We start from the raw sequence: 18,289 nt of genomic DNA on the forward strand, positions 1-18,289 counted from the left end.
CTGTGTTGGTTAAATTGCTCAAGTCTCATTCCCAATACAGACACACATAACAGCAATATTGGGGTTACACAGATTGAAGCGAGAGTCACCATTCATAGGTTGTTGTTCTGGCTCTGCCATGGATTTGCTGGCAGTTTAGGCCAAAGAGTTCTTAAACTTTTTTCATAGTTTGAACTACATCTCACAAGAAAGATCGTCTTGATGACACATCTCTTCCCATTCATAATCACACAGCATCTCTGTGTGACTATAGAAATGGCTCCCAGGGGAAACAAATATTAGTAAAGTTTTAAGTTTCTTATTAATGTGATTCACCAGGTGGAAACAAGGAGAATTAGCACCATGTCACCAACCTGCTCTCCACAGACCACTGATATAGATAGGCTAATGTTTTCAAAAGTGGCTGCTAAGTTGGGGTACCCTGATTTTTGGGTCTCCAACTTGGGCCTCATTTTCAGAAGTGCTGAGTACCTTCAACTCCATTTGAAATCAGTGAGAGCTGCAGTTGCTCAAACCTCTGGAAATCCCAAACTGGGCATCCAAAAGTTGACATAGCCAAAGTCAGTGACCACTCTGGAAAATGTTGTCTGTCACCTCTCTGTTTCTCAGTACAGCTGTCTATAAAATGGATATAACACAACTCACCTACATCACAGCGGTGCCATGAGGCTTAGTTAATATTTGTAAAGTACACAGAGATATTTCAATGGACATCACTGCTGTGCAAATTCTCCCACTCTTACTCATATTGAGTAAGTACCTTACTATGGAGGTCAAACATTTCATTTCAGTAGGGTCATTTGCATATTAAAATACTACTTTGTGACTAAGGGAGGCAGAATTGAGCCCTTTTGTGAGTTCAAGGTTTTTGCTTATCAGCCAATATACACACGCCTGGGGTGTACTGACGAAAATGTAATCAAAAGTTATATTGGCTGACAACAGGGCACCCAGGAGTGTATCACCCTTAGAAATCATTTATTTGGGGCGGAAACAATGTAAATACACTTATGAAACATTAACCCAAAGTTAATAGTTTTTTTGGAGAGTGTTTTTGACACAAATTTTGAGGCTACAGAAAATGTTTAAAAGATTAGCTTCCAAGATTGTGCAGTTATCAGATATTGTCTGAAGTTGTATCAAATTAACACGACACAGTTTGTATACAGCGATTGAGATTGTTATTAATTCCCTTACGTCTTCTTTCCTTGTCTCCCATTTACTTCCCCACCCCCTTTTCTCCTAACTAATTGGCAATGGCAGGGCTTCAAAGAACAAGCAGCAGGAGCAAAAGCTGTTTATTCTTTGAAACCCCACAATTGCTTAACAGCAGAGAAGAGGTGGCCTTCTCCTTTGAAGCCTCACTTCTGCCAATTAGCTGAGAGAAAATGGGGGTGGGGATGGGCAAGAAATAGGCAGAGAGGAAGATGGGAAGCTTAATGGGATTTAAAATGCAAGTCTTATATATACACACACACACAGCAGTGTCTGTGTTTGATGCAAATACAGCAGTGTTCAGAAGCATTTTAGAACTTTTAATTTTTATTTCTACTTAAAGCTATTAAGTTTTTAATAAAGTTTGGATGAAGTGTAGTAGTGACCTGCCTGATAGAGACTGTAAGGCTCCAACCTATATGTATTTTGGGGAAATACTTCTTTCTATGAGTTTGGAACTCTCTCTAGCCCATCCAGCTTTCATCCAAGCCATATTTTATGTGCTACCATTTACTATTATCGCCATCAATTTGCAGAGATGCAGTTTTAGCTTTAGGTTGGCCCAGTGGACTGAGGTTGAATGGTCATTTTGGTCCTTCACTCACTGAGCCTATGGGAGAAGGGCACATTGCAAGGGCAAGTCTCCAAACTCCAGGGGCATGCAAGAGAGGAGTTCTATCATGCCACTGTCTTTCAGCCCATATGCAGTGATCTGAGGGTGAGCCTCTCATTTTTGTGCTTAATTTAGGGACATAGACATAGCAGCATTTTGTGACGGCTGTAGGGAGAGATGGAGATGTTCTCCCTGGTAGGTTGGTTCAGAAAAGTTTTTTGGTTTGGTTGTGTTTTTAAAGTCCTCCATGGAAAGAAAAGAGGAAACAATGAAGCTTGTCATGCAGCCATGAGGCTCATATTCCCTGTTGCCTGGCCCTCGATCATGGTTTTCAGCTATTCCTGGCCAGCCCGTGGCTAGAGGAAGTAGGAAAAGCCAGGGAGCAATTTTGTGGTAAGGGGAGGCTTTGTAGTGGCTAAGAGATGGTCACATAAAAAATAATATTTTTCCATTTTTCTATTTGAAATGGCATTTATTTAAGCACGCATTTTCTGTAATGAATAGCAGCTCTGCATTTGGGCACAAAGGGAAGTACATTTCCAGAAAGGATCCTAGAGTACAGCACTGGAACAAACTAAAACAAAATGTCTTTATGTTTATTACTACTGCTTCAGATAGCTTTACGTTTATAGCAATACATTTTGCTTCCTATATTTGCAGCTTATATAAGTGAATCTCAGTCTTTACCTTTTCTTCTTCTCCAGTTCCAGTTCACTTGCTTTTGTCTGGTGGTCCAGAGCTTCACTTCTGCACAACATACAGAGCCTTTCGAAGCAGAATTTGTTCCATTGTCTCTATTCTCAGGTTTACCCATGGTACCATATTGACTTCAAAGGGATTGTAGAGATGTAACCCAAGGCAGAAAATGATTAATAATCATGACAGCTTGCCATATTTGCTTGTAGTTCTGTTTAGCCATCTCTTATGATTTCTGTAGAGAAATTTGTTTAAGAGTTAATCTGTATACTTTCAGATGATTACACATACCAACTGACTAAAATTGTGGGTGGGAGAATTAGTGTGAATTACAGTTTGTAATATCTGTGGCCTGCAGAATTGCCCCATGCAAGCTGGCGTATCTAAATTTACAAACATTCTACATTCTACAGTTTGCAGCAAAAGAAAAATATTATCTGTAAACACTGCAAATATTTAAACTTTGGACTCAACTTAATTCCATGCAGGAGTTGGATTGCGTCAATGGTTGGTGGTACATCTTTCCAGCATCAGCCTGATGCATTGTACCACTTTCTGGTAAAGACAAAAATAGAGAAGAATTGGGGCCATTGTTGACAGACATTGTCAATTAAGGAAGCTGTTTTATGATTATTACACACAAACAATTCACTTGATACGAACAATCTAGCCAATTACTGTCAAGAAGCTCATCTTCTAATCTTGATTTAAAATATTGTGGCGAGGCGATTCTCAGATTATCTGTCTACCTCAGAGCTCTTTGAACTTTGCCATTTTGGTTACAGAACAAGGTTTGGCAAAGAGTTTGGTAGATAATTCCCTCCTGGTGATGGATGAATAGTAGATGACCAGACAGATACTGTTAGAGCTAGATGCTGATTTTGGTACCACTGCTCATGAGGTGCTATTGGCTCGCTCCAGTGGAAGCAGACATGGCTGCCACTCAGTACCTTTGTTTTTGTCTGAGAGATCTCAGCAGATGTTTTGGACCAATTGCTCTTTTGCCCTGAGGGTTCATTTCGGGGGAGGGGTTCCATAGGGTTCCAATTTCTCCCACCTCTTGTTCAATGTGGATATGGGGCAGTTGATAGTGAAGAGGCATGGGCTGTCATGTTTTTTAGAATGCTGATGATGCCCAGATATGTTTCTCTTCCACTGTTGTCAAATGCCTTAGTCACTGTTGGGTAGAGATTTGGGATGTGACTAACGGTTGAATGATGATATGGGATCAGTGGGCAGGAATGCGTCCTCCCCTTCATCTTCGCCCAGTGTGGAGATTGAGTCTTTCAGTTCGTACACATCCAACAGTAGAGTAATGTAATGCACTCTGCCTCGGGTCACACCTTAAATCAAGCCAAAAAACTGAAGATGAGCCTGCTAGGTAAACAGTATATCTAACTAGGAGCATGACACCAGTGCTCCAGGATCTGTATTGGCTACCTATTCCAGGCAGTTTAAGATGGTGGGTTTTGTAGACAGGCCACATTATTCATTAGTCTGTTGACCAGCACAGAGTGGCAGAACACTATCACAGGTACTTTCAAGAGTGCAGTCGATCATATGATGCAACCTGTATTTGTAGATTAACAAAGAGAGTGATTTTTACCTGAGCTTCCATCTCAGTCAGCATTTACGGCTCTGTTCGTTAAATCTTGATACTCACCTCAATAAAAGTTGCTATCCAGTTATTTTTGCACTTCTGTCAATAGACTGTATCGATGCTGTTGAAAGTGGAGTGCTAACTGAAGTATGTAATATCTGATTAACAATGTTCTTGTTTTTCATGAAGCTGAATGTCCAGGCAGGTGCAGAAATGGAGGTTTTTGCAATGAAAGGCATGTCTGTGAATGTCCAGATGGATTTTATGGGCCTCATTGTGAGAAAGGTAACTTTAAAAATACCCTCAGTTGTTTTCTTTACTACAGTCCTTCTGAAAAAGAGCAGTCACCGCACTGAAATCTCTCTCTCTCTCTCAATAGTGTAAATGGCCTTTTCTGGAGGCTCTCTCATGTTGCTAGATATCTGTAAATATTAAATCCAAACACAAGAAAATTATCGTTTATGACCCCAGAGCTAATGAAAACATGAATTGCTTAATGAAAATGCCAACTTCTAAAGAAACATATCTGCTCTCTAAAGGATATATTAAACATGAAATTGACCAACAATTAAGAGACTCTTAATCACAAACAATCCGTCTGGCAAGAGATTAAATGGAATTCTTCTGCTAATGAAGACTAGCTGGAAAATCAAGAATAGTGTTCTTGTTGTTTTGCATTTGTTATCTGAAGTTAGTATCTAATTAGGATGCCACAGCTGTGTCTCAAGCAGACTGACAATGGAGAGGGAAAATGTTTTTGGGTAGATTCTCCCTTCTCTTTCCATAAGTGAAGGGGAGCCAATAATAGCTCATTTGGGCGGTGAGAGGGATGGGACTGTGGATTAGATGATGAGTACACTAGCTCTTGTACATGCTTCCTCCTTCTTCCCAACTTCTTCCCTTCTTCCCTGGGGAAGGCCCTTGCATGGGTGCTCTGTAGAGTCTCAGTAGAGGGCAGAAGCCAGTCACAAGACATCTCTCACTCAGCCTTGCAGGCATTCCCTGGGTAAGTTAATACTGGCCAACCATGAAGTAAAACTCTGCTCCCTGACATTCCTCCTCAAGGGCTGGGTGGGGTAGCAACAGTAGCTGGGGAGGCTGCATGAGAGCACACCACCTGAAAAAGCCAAGCTGCTGTGGGAGCTTCAAGGCAACGTGGAGGCACAGGACTGCTGTACCGATGGCCCTGGCCTTGACAGATGTCCCAAGATCCATAGGTACAAAGAACTGAACCCCTGACCAATTCCATACCCACACAACTGAAATATTTCAGTGAGTCCAAATTGGCTATTTTCAGTCCTCAGTTTGGGAATAATCGGGATAAGGGACAATTTTTGCTCTCAGTGTTCAGATTAAGTAAGACGAACACTAAAGTCCATCTTCAATTTCTTGTAGTGTTATTTCAACCACTATAATCTATAAGCATAATTATGAAACATCTTTCCGCATTAGCTATTTTATGTTGCAAAGCTGACTTGTTATACTCAGCAGAAGGAGGAAAAGTGTTGTTTGAAAACTACTATTTGTGCTTATTACTGATTTTTTTTAATATTTGTTATATAAAATCCTGTCGCAAATTTTGGCGTGGTCATCTCTCCCTCATGCCAGCATTTTGTTCTCTTTCACTCTCATCAAATTAGCTCTGTGTGCATCCCGCTGCATGAATGGTGGTCTCTGTGTCACACCTGATTTGTGCATCTGCCCTCCTGGATTCTATGGCGTCAACTGTGATAAAGGTAACAGTATAGAATAAAAAGCAGTTGAATTGTAATCCACCAGCTGCTGCTACCTTTATGCTCCCTGTCCCATGGTCCATTTTAGTCAGTTTCATGGCCACAGGATTTTAAAAATCATAAATGTCAAGATTTCAGCTATTTAAATCTGAAATGTCACGGTGTTGTAATTGTAGGGATCCTGACCCAAAAAGGAGTTGGCGGGCGGTGGTGTCGCAAGGTTATTGTAGCAGGGTTGTGGTACTGCTACCCTTACTTCTGCGCTGCTGCTACAGAGCTGGGCAGCTGGAGGGCGGCGGCTGCTGGCCGGGAGCCCAGCTCTGAAGGCAGAGCCACCTCCAGCAGAAGCGCAGAAGTAAGGATGGCCTGGTACGGTATTGCCGCCCTTACTTCTGTGCTGCTGACTGCAGAGCTGGGCCCTCAGTCAGCAGCCGCCACTCTCCGGCCACCCAGCTCAGAAGGCAGCAGTGCAGAAATAAGGGTGACATGGTGTGGTATTGCCACCTTTACTTCTGCGCTGCTGCTGGCAGGGTGCTGCCTTCAGAGCTGGGTGCCGGGCCATCAGCTGCTGCTCTCCAGCCGCCCAGCTCTGAAGGCAGCGCAGATAAGGGCAGCAATACCGCAACCCCCCTAAAATAACCTTGTGACTGCCCCCTCACAACTCCCTTTTGGGTCAGGACCCCCAATTTGAGAAACAGTGGTCTCCCCCATAAAATCTGTGTAGTATAGGGTAAAAGCATGGGCGGCATGTGGCGTCCTCCTTTGGGGAGCCTAACCCCAGCTCTGCCCCTTCCACCCACAAACGCCCCCCCCCCCAACGCTGGAGCCCTGGGCCACCCAAAGCCCCGAGCCCCCCTTCCCGCTGCCCAGAGGAGTCTTGGGCGAGCTGCAGCCGTACTGCACCTCCCCTCCCAGGCTCCAAGCTGCCCAAGGAAAAGCATCTCTGGTCCAGAAGAAGCTTTTGATTTGCCCCGTGCAGGTTCTGGGGTGGCTGAGGGGGCAGTAGTTGCTACTCAGCTTGCTGGGTTCATCAGTCATCTCTCTGGAGTCCAGGGAGATTACTGATGAAACTGAGACGCTGAATAGCACCTACTACCTCCTCAGCCACCCGGAACTTGCCTGGGGCATAATAAATAAAAAAAACTTCCCCCCCAAAACCCTGCAACTAGTGGTCCAGCAGCCACGGCAGTGCCAGGAGAGGCAGAGCCTCCCCTGGCCTATTATACCCACCCCCATGGGTAAAAGTACACAAAAGACCAATTTCTATGGGGGGGAGACCAGATTTCATGGTCTGTGATGCATTTTTCATGGCCGCAAATTTGGTAGGACCCTAGTCATAAGGTATTCTTGGCTGTATGGTACAGTGCTGCAGAGATCCTGACAAGAGAACTATGTATGCTAGTGTCCCCTCAGACATTTGTTTATGTTGTCTGACCTTATATGTACACCTATGATACTTTCTGTGTCTATCTACATCCTCCACATCACAATATTAACAGAATTTTATGACTACAGCACTTCATATCCAGCCTAGTACATCTCTGCTACTTCATTCCTGGGCCTCTTCACATGATCGTGCTAATGTTAAGATACGAACAAACATGGCCAAAACTCAGAGGTGACTTTCATTGTAGTGCAAATTACACATGTATAAGCCAGCAGATGGTAGGTGCAACTTACATTCACTTTTGAACACTCATGTACACAAAATGAATAATATATAATGTACACAACCATTACCTCCTTAGTTGGCTCACTGAAGGACCATGGGAGTGGCCAGCACATTCATTTTCATTTGTGACTTGGGGGAAGGGAAGTGAAGGATTTGGACCTTGGTTTCCTTAGATGAAAGGTTGATGCATTAACTTGTTGCATCCAGACAGATTAAAAAATAAGTAACTTACTCCGTTTAATATTTTTTGTTATAATGACGTTAGTGTATCAATAAAAAACAGTAAAGGAAGTATGACGTTCACAGTCCCAGAAATGCTGGATATTTAAAAAATACAAAGTTTCCTACTGAAATGTATCTGAATAGTCCATTACACAGAAAGTGTAAGAAAACAAAACTATACAAAATGTTCAGTTAGTAAATTCATTAGGTTTCCAATGAGCTTTGTAACAAAGTCATGTTTTAAAGGAAGCGTTTTAGATCCACATTCTGCAGATAGATATGCCATTGTAGTCCCTTGTGCTTACAGAATCCATTTGGCTTGGTATGTTTTTAGTCCTTAGTAAAGGAGTTTGGCCCAGATCCCCAAAGGTTCTTAGATGCCTAAACCCTAGATTTAGGTACCACTGTGATCCACAAACTGCTGCTCAGCTGCCTCCTAGCCCTGTAGACACCCCGACTCACCAGACATCTAAACATTTGCTGTAAAAGTTCCCTAGGTGTCTAGGTTTCTGCGACTGAGTGCACGCACTGCTGCCTTGGGCAGGCATCCAAATGCCTTTCTCATGCCAAGCACTACCTAAGCATTCCCCACCTATCTCACCTGCAGGGCCCTGTCAGGCAGGCATGATCTGAGCACATCTACCTCTACACAAAACAGAGATGACCTCAGTTATAATCCTTAGCCTAGTGTTTAGGATACTCACTTCTGATGTGAGACACCCTGGTTCAATTCCCACTCTGCCTGATGATGATAAGGGATTTGAACGGGGGTCTCCAACCTCTCAGATGAGTGCTTCATCGGTAAAAAGTGGTTAGAGTAGAAATAATTTTACATTAGACATATAATTTAATTTTTTGTTTTATGTCCTTCAGCTAACTGCACAACAACCTGTTTTAATGGAGGAACCTGCTTCTATCTAGGAAAATGCATTTGTCCTTCAGGACTCGAGGGAAACCGTTGTGAAATTAGTGAGTCTCAGCTTTACATTGTTTCACTTAAACCAAGATTATTCCGGTTACAGTAGCTGGAAGATCAAGTGACACATTTCTGTGCTGACTGGCAGCTGGGGTTCTCAAACTGCAGGTTGGGACCCTCTAAGAGTGAGCCAGGCCTGTGTTTGCGATCTTCACAGCTGATGAGTATCAATTCATTGTTTGATCATCTCGTTTTCTGTTTGTTTGTTTTTTCAAACAAATCCATGGGTTTAGCAGCAACTCTTGTTACATGAGCGCTCAGTCAACACCATATGCATGTGCCAGGTCTACAGCAATTTACACTCCTTCATGTGAGATTAGAACTGAGCCTCTAGATTCTAAAAGCAGAGTATGGAGCTTGAAATATTAATTGGTATTGGGGGAAAGGGACATAGGACTGTACGGGGTGTCAGCTTCAGTTGAAAGTATTAAGTTACATTCACATGGCAGCTTGAAAACTTCTTGTCACAAACATCAATAGACTTGCTGTTTTCAGATGTTTAGCATCAAAGCCGTTCAAAATATTTCAGTCTTTAGTCAATTTAACCGTTCTGTGTAAAGGTGCAGGTGGAGAGCAGCTAGCCTGGGACAAAACTGGGACACCAGCTGTCAAACATTAGCTTAGCCTAAGATAAGAGTTTTCTCACAGCTCTGTTAAATTAGATTAATTTAGTAGCGACCCATGCTGGGATGGAGTGCCAGGGTTTTGGTTTTGAAAACATACACACAGCTTATACTTTTTGCATTGTATCCTTCTAACAACATTCAGTGCTGCATCTTTCTTGCCTTACTCGTGCAGGTAATCTCAATGACTTCATTGGAACTATGCACATGAGTTAGGCGAATAGAGTTTGGCCTTATATTTGTAAGATTTTTTTTCTTTGAATGCTTAACATCAGTATAGACAGACAAGCAAATCAGTATATCTCCCACAGACGTGAAATTTAACTCATCATCTAAATATACAGATGGAAATAAGGTCCAGCAAACAGTGCAGTAACAGAAGATAGTAATAAGTCAATTACTATACAATGAAAAAAGAATCAGAATGTGTTAAGACTTAAATTTGGCACAGTATTCGCATGTAGATAGGCAGGGGTAATCTACAAAACATTCTTCTATCTTTATATGCTGTACAGATTGTTTTCTAGCAGCTTTTATCTCATTAAAATCAAAGTCAGTGGGAAGCATCAAGTTTTATTATTGTTACCCAAACGAACAAGTGGTCTTTCAACACTGTTATGGTATAAGTGTCTTTCCTCTCATTCTAATTCTATGGGCCAAACTCAGAGCTGTGTAAGCAGGTACAACTCCATTGATTTCCACTGCATTTGCATCTGCTTACATCAAGTCTGAATGTGACACCTTGGCACTCTCTCCTTCCTTCCCTCATTTGAGAAAAGATTGACCTTGATGGAATTTATCACATGAATATAATCCAAGCTTGACCCAAAGTGTGAGCAGTTCATACTTTTTGTCAGTGGCTTATGTTTTATTTTGTAATTCATATACTGAGCCGTAGTATAGAACGTGTAAATAAGGCTATTCCATTTAAACCGACACTAACATGGTATAAAAAACTAAATTCCTCTGTATTTTAAAACCTCCCGCTTGTAGGCTGGAAATCAGATCTCATGTAATCTGTCATTGCTGTGGCAACATCTTAAAAAAAATAGGTCTTTCTAAAAGCACAATATTCAAGTTATATAGCAAGGCACCTGCCAAATCCGGATTTACCTGAAAGACGAATCACAAGTAGGACACTCCTCAGTCTTCATTCCTTTTTTTGTTTTAAAAGTGTATCTTGCTTGCTCCTTTAAGGTTGTGACGAAACTAGCCCTTCTCTTAATCTCCGTCTGGTGCACTATCATTAGTGCATCTGGACCACTGGTAGCCGCAAGAGCAATTCTAGTGTAGACCAGCCTCTGGAATTTTTAACCACAGTGTCATTTAACCTTACCCAGGGCAGGTGTAGGTGAGATGGGCCCTACTCCTGCAAAGACTTAGGTACACATGCAGGTTTACTCACATGAGTAGTCCCATTGACTTAGATGGAAATCCAGGTAGTAAATCAATTCCTATATAAAGAAAAAAGGATCAAAACATGTTAAGAACTAACTTGAAAATTCATTGACTTCAGTTAGGAGCAAGTAGAGTTATGCACATGCCTAGGTCTTTCTGGGATCAGGGCCATGGCCGTTGAAATGCCGATGGCTGCTGCCAGGCTGACAGTACTAGCGCAACAGTGGGAGACTAAAAAGAAATGCTAGACCAGGCTTCTAACATCAGAGGAGAAACAAATCTCATTCCATTTCCTTAGATCCAGAGCCAGCTACATTCAGTCATGGAGGTTTCAGAATAAACAGGGGAAGAAAACCTTTGCATTAGGCAGAAAGCCATCTTCAGAGGATTGCAGAGAGGGTTCCCCCCCCCTTTATATTGTTTAAACATTTTGAGAGATCCTTTAATAGCTGAGTCCCTCTCTAAAACTCGTGGGAAATGTACTAACCGTAATTTGCAATACTAACAAGCATTCTCCAAGTCCTTCGGGTTTCTTCTTACTGTAGTTATACATTGTCTCTAATTACTGTTTCAGTCTGAGACGGGCGAGTAGTAATTTTCTTTTTTATTTCTTCTCCTCCTTGCACCAGCTGAGCTGTTCTTTTTCCATTTCCCAATCTTACTTTCTCTTCCACTAACAGATCTGTGCATAGCACAGCACATAGCATTTAGCTTTTGTTCCATTCCAAGAAGACATTTTAGCCCACAGTTAATCTGCGGGTATGTCTACACTGCAAAAAAGGGTGTGTTTTTCACTTGGATTAGCTAACCCGTGCTGGCTAATTTAGGTTAAAATAGCAATGAAAACATGGCAACTCAGCTTTTAACTTAGGTTAACAACTCAAGTGCAACCCAGGCTGCCCGATGGGTTAGCAGCTTGTGTTAAAGCCTAAGTTAAAAGTCAGGGTGCCATGTCTTCACGGCTATTTTAACTCAAGTTTCAGGCTGTCTGCAGACTCAGGTAGATGTCACTGCCTTGGTTACATTCAGTTCACATTTTCAAGCTTTTCTTCACAACCATGAAAGCTAGAACCATTTTTTAAACGAAAGCTTGGTTTCTGGAGCAGTAAATTGCAGCATGGAATGGATCCTGCAGCAAATTCTACAGCATTTACAGAGCACACAGGGTTCTGACTGTAAGGTGACAGGCCCAGCCAACCTATTTATTTCCTGCAAATACTTGCAACATTTGTTCAGTTCTGGAGCATCCTGTTGTTAAGGAAAGCCCTAACATCCCTCCCCTCTTTCTTCCATTTGTGCTCAGCTGCCTGGACCCTGAGCTCATATTCCTTGCAGCTAGCTGAAAAATGATGACAGTGACACTGTGCTGAAGTTGCCCTAGGATGGTACAGAGAAGTGGGCAGTACTCATAGAGGGCATACTGAATTCCCTCTTCAAAATCCCAGTGCTATGAGTGTACCCAAAGTCTGTGTAGACACTCAGAGGCCATGCCCAGTTCTAGCCCAATTTTCAAGCTGCTTAAGCATGCATATAAATCTTTGGAAAACTAGACTTCCCATGCCCATAAGAAAGTGGCCCCCTACAGGATCTACTGCGTACACACAAGACTTTTTAACAATATGAGCCAATGAATATTTCAAACACAAAGTGTGTTTTTAAAACAGTTATCTTCCTCCCTCTCCCTGTAATTATTTTTGTATAAGTGGAGTACTAAGGCCATTGTTTTCATGTTTCCTATTTCTAGGCAAATGCCAACAGCCGTGTAGAAATGGAGGTAAATGTACTGGTAAAAATAAATGTAAGTGCTCCAAAGGTTACCAAGGAGATCTGTGTTCAAAGCGTAAGTACTAACTCTACTCAATCAATCCTTGTTATAAGATCATTGTGATAGCAATACAGTATCTTATTACTCAACATCAGCACTAACTATGTGTTGCCAGGGTAGCTCAGGTTAATTTACTTTGTGGACATGCTTCATTTATTGGAGTTATGGGGGTGGTTGTAAAACAAAACTTCTAAAAAACACCACCAAACCTTTCAATAATATGAGTTTCTTTAAAGCAGTAACACATCAGTATAATAAGCAAGTGTTTCTGGATAATAACATTTCAGTTCTATGGTATTTCAAAATACCACTGAAAATCTACCTTTTCGTGAATGTAAATATTGTGGGCCTGATTCTTCTCTCCCTTACTGTCTTCATTGACTTCAATAGAGTTACTCCTGATTTGCACCAACATAAGGGAGTTAAATAAGGTCTTATTTCAGTAGTGGGGCAAGTTATTTTCAGAATTCTGCACAGTCAATTTAAAATATAGATTTACTGCTAGCGGCCTTGGCCATGCCAAAACTAACATTCTAAAGAATAGCAGGGAAAGCAACTATAACTTTATCTCAGAGTGAAATGTAAGGACGTTGAATTCATGTTCTCACTTGATTACAGCTGTCTGTGAACCTGGTTGTGGATCATATGGAACCTGTGTGGAACCTAACAAATGTCAATGCAAAGAAGGCTGGCATGGAAGACATTGCAACAAAAGTAAGTGAGAACAAAGCTCTGAGAATCCATACCGGAGCTTTTCACAGATCATCTTGCATCTATAAATGGCTGGCTCAAAGCTACTACACAATCACTAGAAACAAAACACTCTCCTTAGTTAATAATCCTTTAATTTTTTTTAAATGTATGCATAAAAATAATTATCCCAAACATTTTCAATACTTAAACTTTTTGTTGAACTGTATATTAATTACAAAAAAGGAATAAAACAATTCAAAACTACTCTACAGTGATTAACTTCACTTTTTTGCCTATTGGGAATTCTAAAATTTGGTACAGAGAAAATTTCTAGGTGACCTAATTTATGTTCTGCCCATGCGGTGAGACTGATTCAAACCCCACTGAAGTCAATGAGAATCTTGGAAAGTGCGCCCTGCTGTATCTGCTGTGCACACATTATACTCTAACAACATGATTCCCATTGACATCGGTGGGGCTTTGGATCAGGCTTTCAGAACATTGGATAGACATTTCTATAAATAAAAATATATTACATAGGGGTTTAGAGCTGATTGGATTTTTTCAAAATTTCAGAGAAATAGACAAAGTTTTGGCAAAATCTTCCCTCCAATTTTCAGCCAACTTTAAAGCAGGTTAAAATTTAGGTGTGTGTAGGGGTGTTAATTGACTTTTTTTTTTTTACACCAGACTTAACGGTTCCAAAATGCGTTGATCTCAATGTTACATTTGTTGAAAATGATAATTTAATTGTTTTCCGCTTGCTGATCCATTTGACACCTAGTGCAACGTGTAGGCAACTGATGACTTCAGTGGAGTTAAACCAGGAATGAATTTATCCTCAAGATCTCCATATTTAATATACACTCTATTCCCAATAACAAGAAGTTATAAAATGACTTGAAATAGCAATTTAGATCCAGGTGACAAATTCCAATTCAGCCTTACACGTCATAAAACACAGTACTATAACAGTAACAAATTGAAGTATTGAAAGCTTTTTGATACAACCATTCATAAGATATACGTTTGCTGTAAACATTATTAGTTTGCTATCAGTAGTTAATTTGAAAAGTGGCAGAGAAAAAATTAGCATATTTGTTACGAGTATAAGCTGCTCCTTATTATTATATAGTAAAAATGAAAATTTCAGAACAATTTATTTTTAATGCCATATGCTTAATAAATGCATCAGACATTGTACATGATAGTACAAATTGAACTAAAATAATTGTAAATAATGTTGACTAGATGATCATAATGGTCCCTTCTGACCTAAATATCTATGAATCTATGTCTGTGATCCATTGGGTAGAGAAAGGTGTGCATGTTAAAATGTATCCGAGAATAACTGAGTGTTTTTATAAAGCAAAAACATACTCTGACAGGAATGAGTTATGGTTTAAAATTAAGGCTTTGGGAATCAGTTTAGAAGATGTCGGATTGTATATTTGTTTCTCTAACTATGCCATTCACCGACAAAAGAATAAATTCTTTAACACGTACAACAGACACAGTATAGCTAAAAATCAAGTATCTGGAAATCAATATCCATTTTAATGCCATCTTTTTGTAACACATCTGTAAAGTTAACCTACCAGCTAGCAAGGGAGCATTTTTGCATTGTCAATACATGTACATTTTACTGCTCCCAGAGAAGCACAAAATGTGTACCATGCCTGCATGGTACAAGGATTCTGTATTCGCACATTAGTGTCTGCTCCAAGGGCTTTGAAGTCCTCGTTAATAAATACGTTGGTTTAAAGACTGGCTGTAGTCCTGCAGTTCTTAGTTAGGCAAAACACCTTTTGCAGTCATCGGGGGGGGCCACCTGGGTAGAATTCACCTCTGTATTACGAGCCTAAGTAGAACTTACTGAAGCTATGCATAAGCATGGCCGCCTGGGGGTGTGGGGTGGGGTAAGTGGGGCAATTTGCCCCGGGCCCCGCAGGGGCCCCCACGAGAGTTTTCGGCAGCAGGTCCTTCAGTGCCGCCGAACAAACCCAGAGTGAAGGACCTGCCGCCACGTCTTCCGCTCCGGGTCTTCGGCAGCAATTCGGTGGCGGGGGGGTGCCAAATTGCCCCGAAGACCTGGAGCAGAAGGACCCCTCCACCAAAGACACCAGGCCCCCTGAATCCTCTGGGCGGCCCTGTGCATAGGGCCCTTTGTGCTTGAGTTCATTTTACTCTGCAAATAAAACCAAGTATCTCTCAGTCAGACTCACGTTTAATTTCAAAGAAAGAAAAAATGTAGCTACTTCCGGGGTGACTTCATTGGCTGTGAAAGTCAATGGCTATAAAACAAAGAATAAAATAATCCCCACAGTTTAAACCTGTGGTCCCCAAACTGTGGGGCACACCCCATAGGGAGTGCTGAGGAACGTTCAGAGGGGTGCAGAGCAGGGCCCGGGCCAGCCCCCACAGAGGGCGGGGAGGGAGCACCACCCAGCCCTGCTCTGCCCCCAGGCCAGCATCCTCCTTCATCCCCAGTTCAGCCCCATGCTATGCCTTCAGCCCAAGCTCATCTGCTGAGCCAGCTGGGCTGTAATGGAGGAGGGGGCATGGACAGATTCCATTACTGGTAAGGGGGGGCGGGTCACAACAGGAAAAGTTTTCGCACCACTGATTTAAAAGTTACAGGCGCCGTTGGAACAAATGGTTTCTCAGTACAACAGTATTCTTAAAGAGAAGTGGTAAAAAAATAAAGCAAACCTGAAATTCAGTTTTTAAGTCATGTCCTCTTGAGGTTTTGTAATTAGATTTGTAAATGAAACTGTAAACAAATAGTTACAATTCTAATCAATTTGATAGTCTTTAAGGTGCCACAAGTACTCCTTTTCTTTTTGCAGTTACAACACTGATACTGAAACTGAAAATGGGATAAAAAGTAACAAAGAATCTCAAATCCTTAATTTATTTTTCTGGGTGTTTGTTGCTGCCATTCTCGTTTTCTTTGTATTTGGCTTTAAAACGAAGTAAAGTGCACATAATTAACACACGTTCTCCACTGAGATTTTTATGCCCAGCAAACCAATAATACCATTTTAAAGCTCACCTCTAATGGCAGCCTTTGACTCTCTGTCCATCAAACATGAGTTGTTCATGTGTGACTCTAGCACAGTATCATAGCCCTAAGTATACTTGTAGTGCAGTGATTCTGTGATAAGGAAGCCTTACGGTAAAAGCCAGAGAGCCGGCATCCTGTCGTGATTAACTTTTTGTCTTATGGCACCCATTTTTTCCTGTGGGGACCTGTGTGATGTGTATTAAAATTCCCTACATTCCCATGGGAAAAACTTTTTTAGTTTGAAATGTTAACAGTGAACCAGGAGTCTGCTTTTGTAGTTTCTTTCTCAATTTTTCAGGGTATGGAGCCAGCATTATGAGTGCCCTGAGGCCGACAGACCCCAAGCACAGACAGCACACGCCTTCACCTAAAAAGGCTGAAGAGAGGCATGTTCCACCCGAATCCAATTATATCTGGTGAACTCAAACATCTGAAACGTTTTATGTTACACAAAGTTCATAGCCTTCATTAACCTTTCATGTGTTGAATGTTAAAATGCTGTTCATTACAGTTAAGATTACTGGCCTGAATTTTATTAGCTTCATTATAAACCACTGAGCTGATATTTACTATTCCTTTTAAGTTTTATAAATCCTTCTTTAGCACGATTATATAGGCTTCTTGTTTCAGTGCTTTGGACAGTGTTTTGTACTATATTTCAGTAATGTTTAAACTTTCCTTTTTGATTATGTAGCTGCAAATATTTTCCAAAAATGAAACAATATCCAAGTGAAGCATTTTGTAGAAGCTGCCCTGGGTTGGTCTGATGATTAGAGAGTTTGCCTAAGCAACAGTCAGGGTTGGTTTTGCATTGTTACTATCATGTACTTAGAACAATTACAAAAAAGTTTCCTAATTTAAAAAAAACCTCAATACAACAATATCGTAGGTCATAACAATTTTGCAGTGCTCTGTATTAAATATACACTATGTCATTTGAACAATATAATATATTGTAAACAAAGTAGAACTATAATGTATGAACTTTTTGCATTGGCTTGAAGCAATATAATATATTGTAAACAAAACAGCTCTTATGTAATAAACTTTTTATACTGATGGTTATGTACAAAATAAAGATGCTGCTTTAGTTTTTTGAGGGCGTGGTCTGTTATAATTTCACTAGTGACATGTTGAAGGGATGTGAGCTCTAGGGCAGTTGGATGCCACTTCTAAAAATTAGAGAAATCACCCCAACTCTTCTTTTTTCACTGATTTCCCCCTCCCCAGATATTGGTACATCATCCCTGACAGATAGTATTTTACCCTGGGGCTTATAAAAATACTTCAAAAGAGCACATTTTTGCATTTGGAAAGGAGGAGATGGCAACAAATGGCAGATTCCACAATAATTTCACAGGATCTCTCAAGAGAATGTTCATGTTATCTCCCTGCACTGCAAACTATGCATGCTGAACACTGGTCCGTGCAATTACTACACGCCATGGATTTTCAGGAACTAAGTATAAACACTGCTCAGGGAAGTGGGTTTAAGATCACTATGTTTGCCATGTGCTTCTCTCCTTGTTTATGGTTACAGGATAGTGTTTTTGTTTTAAATTGGAAACAAATGAACAGATATCTATTCTCTCCCTTCCTCTCTACATCACACACATGCGTGGTATACAGAGCTTAACCGCATAGGCCGTGATCATGTCCCAAAGATCCATGCGTTAATAAAAACAATAGGGCGTGAATCTCATTAACATTAAGGTCCCTTTGCATCACGCTGGCAGTGTAAAGGGGCCTTAGTGTAAATGGGGATCTGGCCCAGTAGAATAGAAATACCAATACAGATTTAGCTTGTTGGGATCATAATTAGTGCTCTACCTTGCAAGCACAGGGTCTGGATATAAACACTTGGGCAGCTTTAATTTGCACTTCAGTTTCCTTTAGGATGGGCGACTTATGAGTAAATGGTTCGTCCCTGATGACACCTCTTTGTTAAGAGACTAG

General features: G+C 41.0%; 1 protein-coding gene across 1 annotated transcript in view; it reads left to right on the plus strand.

The window, feature by feature from the left end:
* Positions 1-16,753, plus strand: part of WIF1 (Wnt inhibitory factor 1) — a 53,676-nt gene extending 36,923 nt beyond the window's left edge. The window contains exons 5-10 of the mRNA XM_077807752.1: positions 4,314-4,409; positions 5,765-5,860; positions 8,625-8,720; positions 12,493-12,588; positions 13,192-13,287; positions 16,632-16,753. Of these exons, the coding sequence (XP_077663878.1) occupies positions 4,314-4,409; positions 5,765-5,860; positions 8,625-8,720; positions 12,493-12,588; positions 13,192-13,287; positions 16,632-16,753 (602 nt within the window). The remainder of the gene's footprint in view (positions 1-4,313; positions 4,410-5,764; positions 5,861-8,624; positions 8,721-12,492; positions 12,589-13,191; positions 13,288-16,631) is intronic.
* Positions 16,754-18,289: the final 1,536 nt, after the last annotated feature.

This window comes from Eretmochelys imbricata, chromosome 1 (assembly GCF_965152235.1).
Source record: "Eretmochelys imbricata isolate rEreImb1 chromosome 1, rEreImb1.hap1, whole genome shotgun sequence".
Taxonomy (NCBI): domain Eukaryota; kingdom Metazoa; phylum Chordata; order Testudines; family Cheloniidae; genus Eretmochelys; species Eretmochelys imbricata.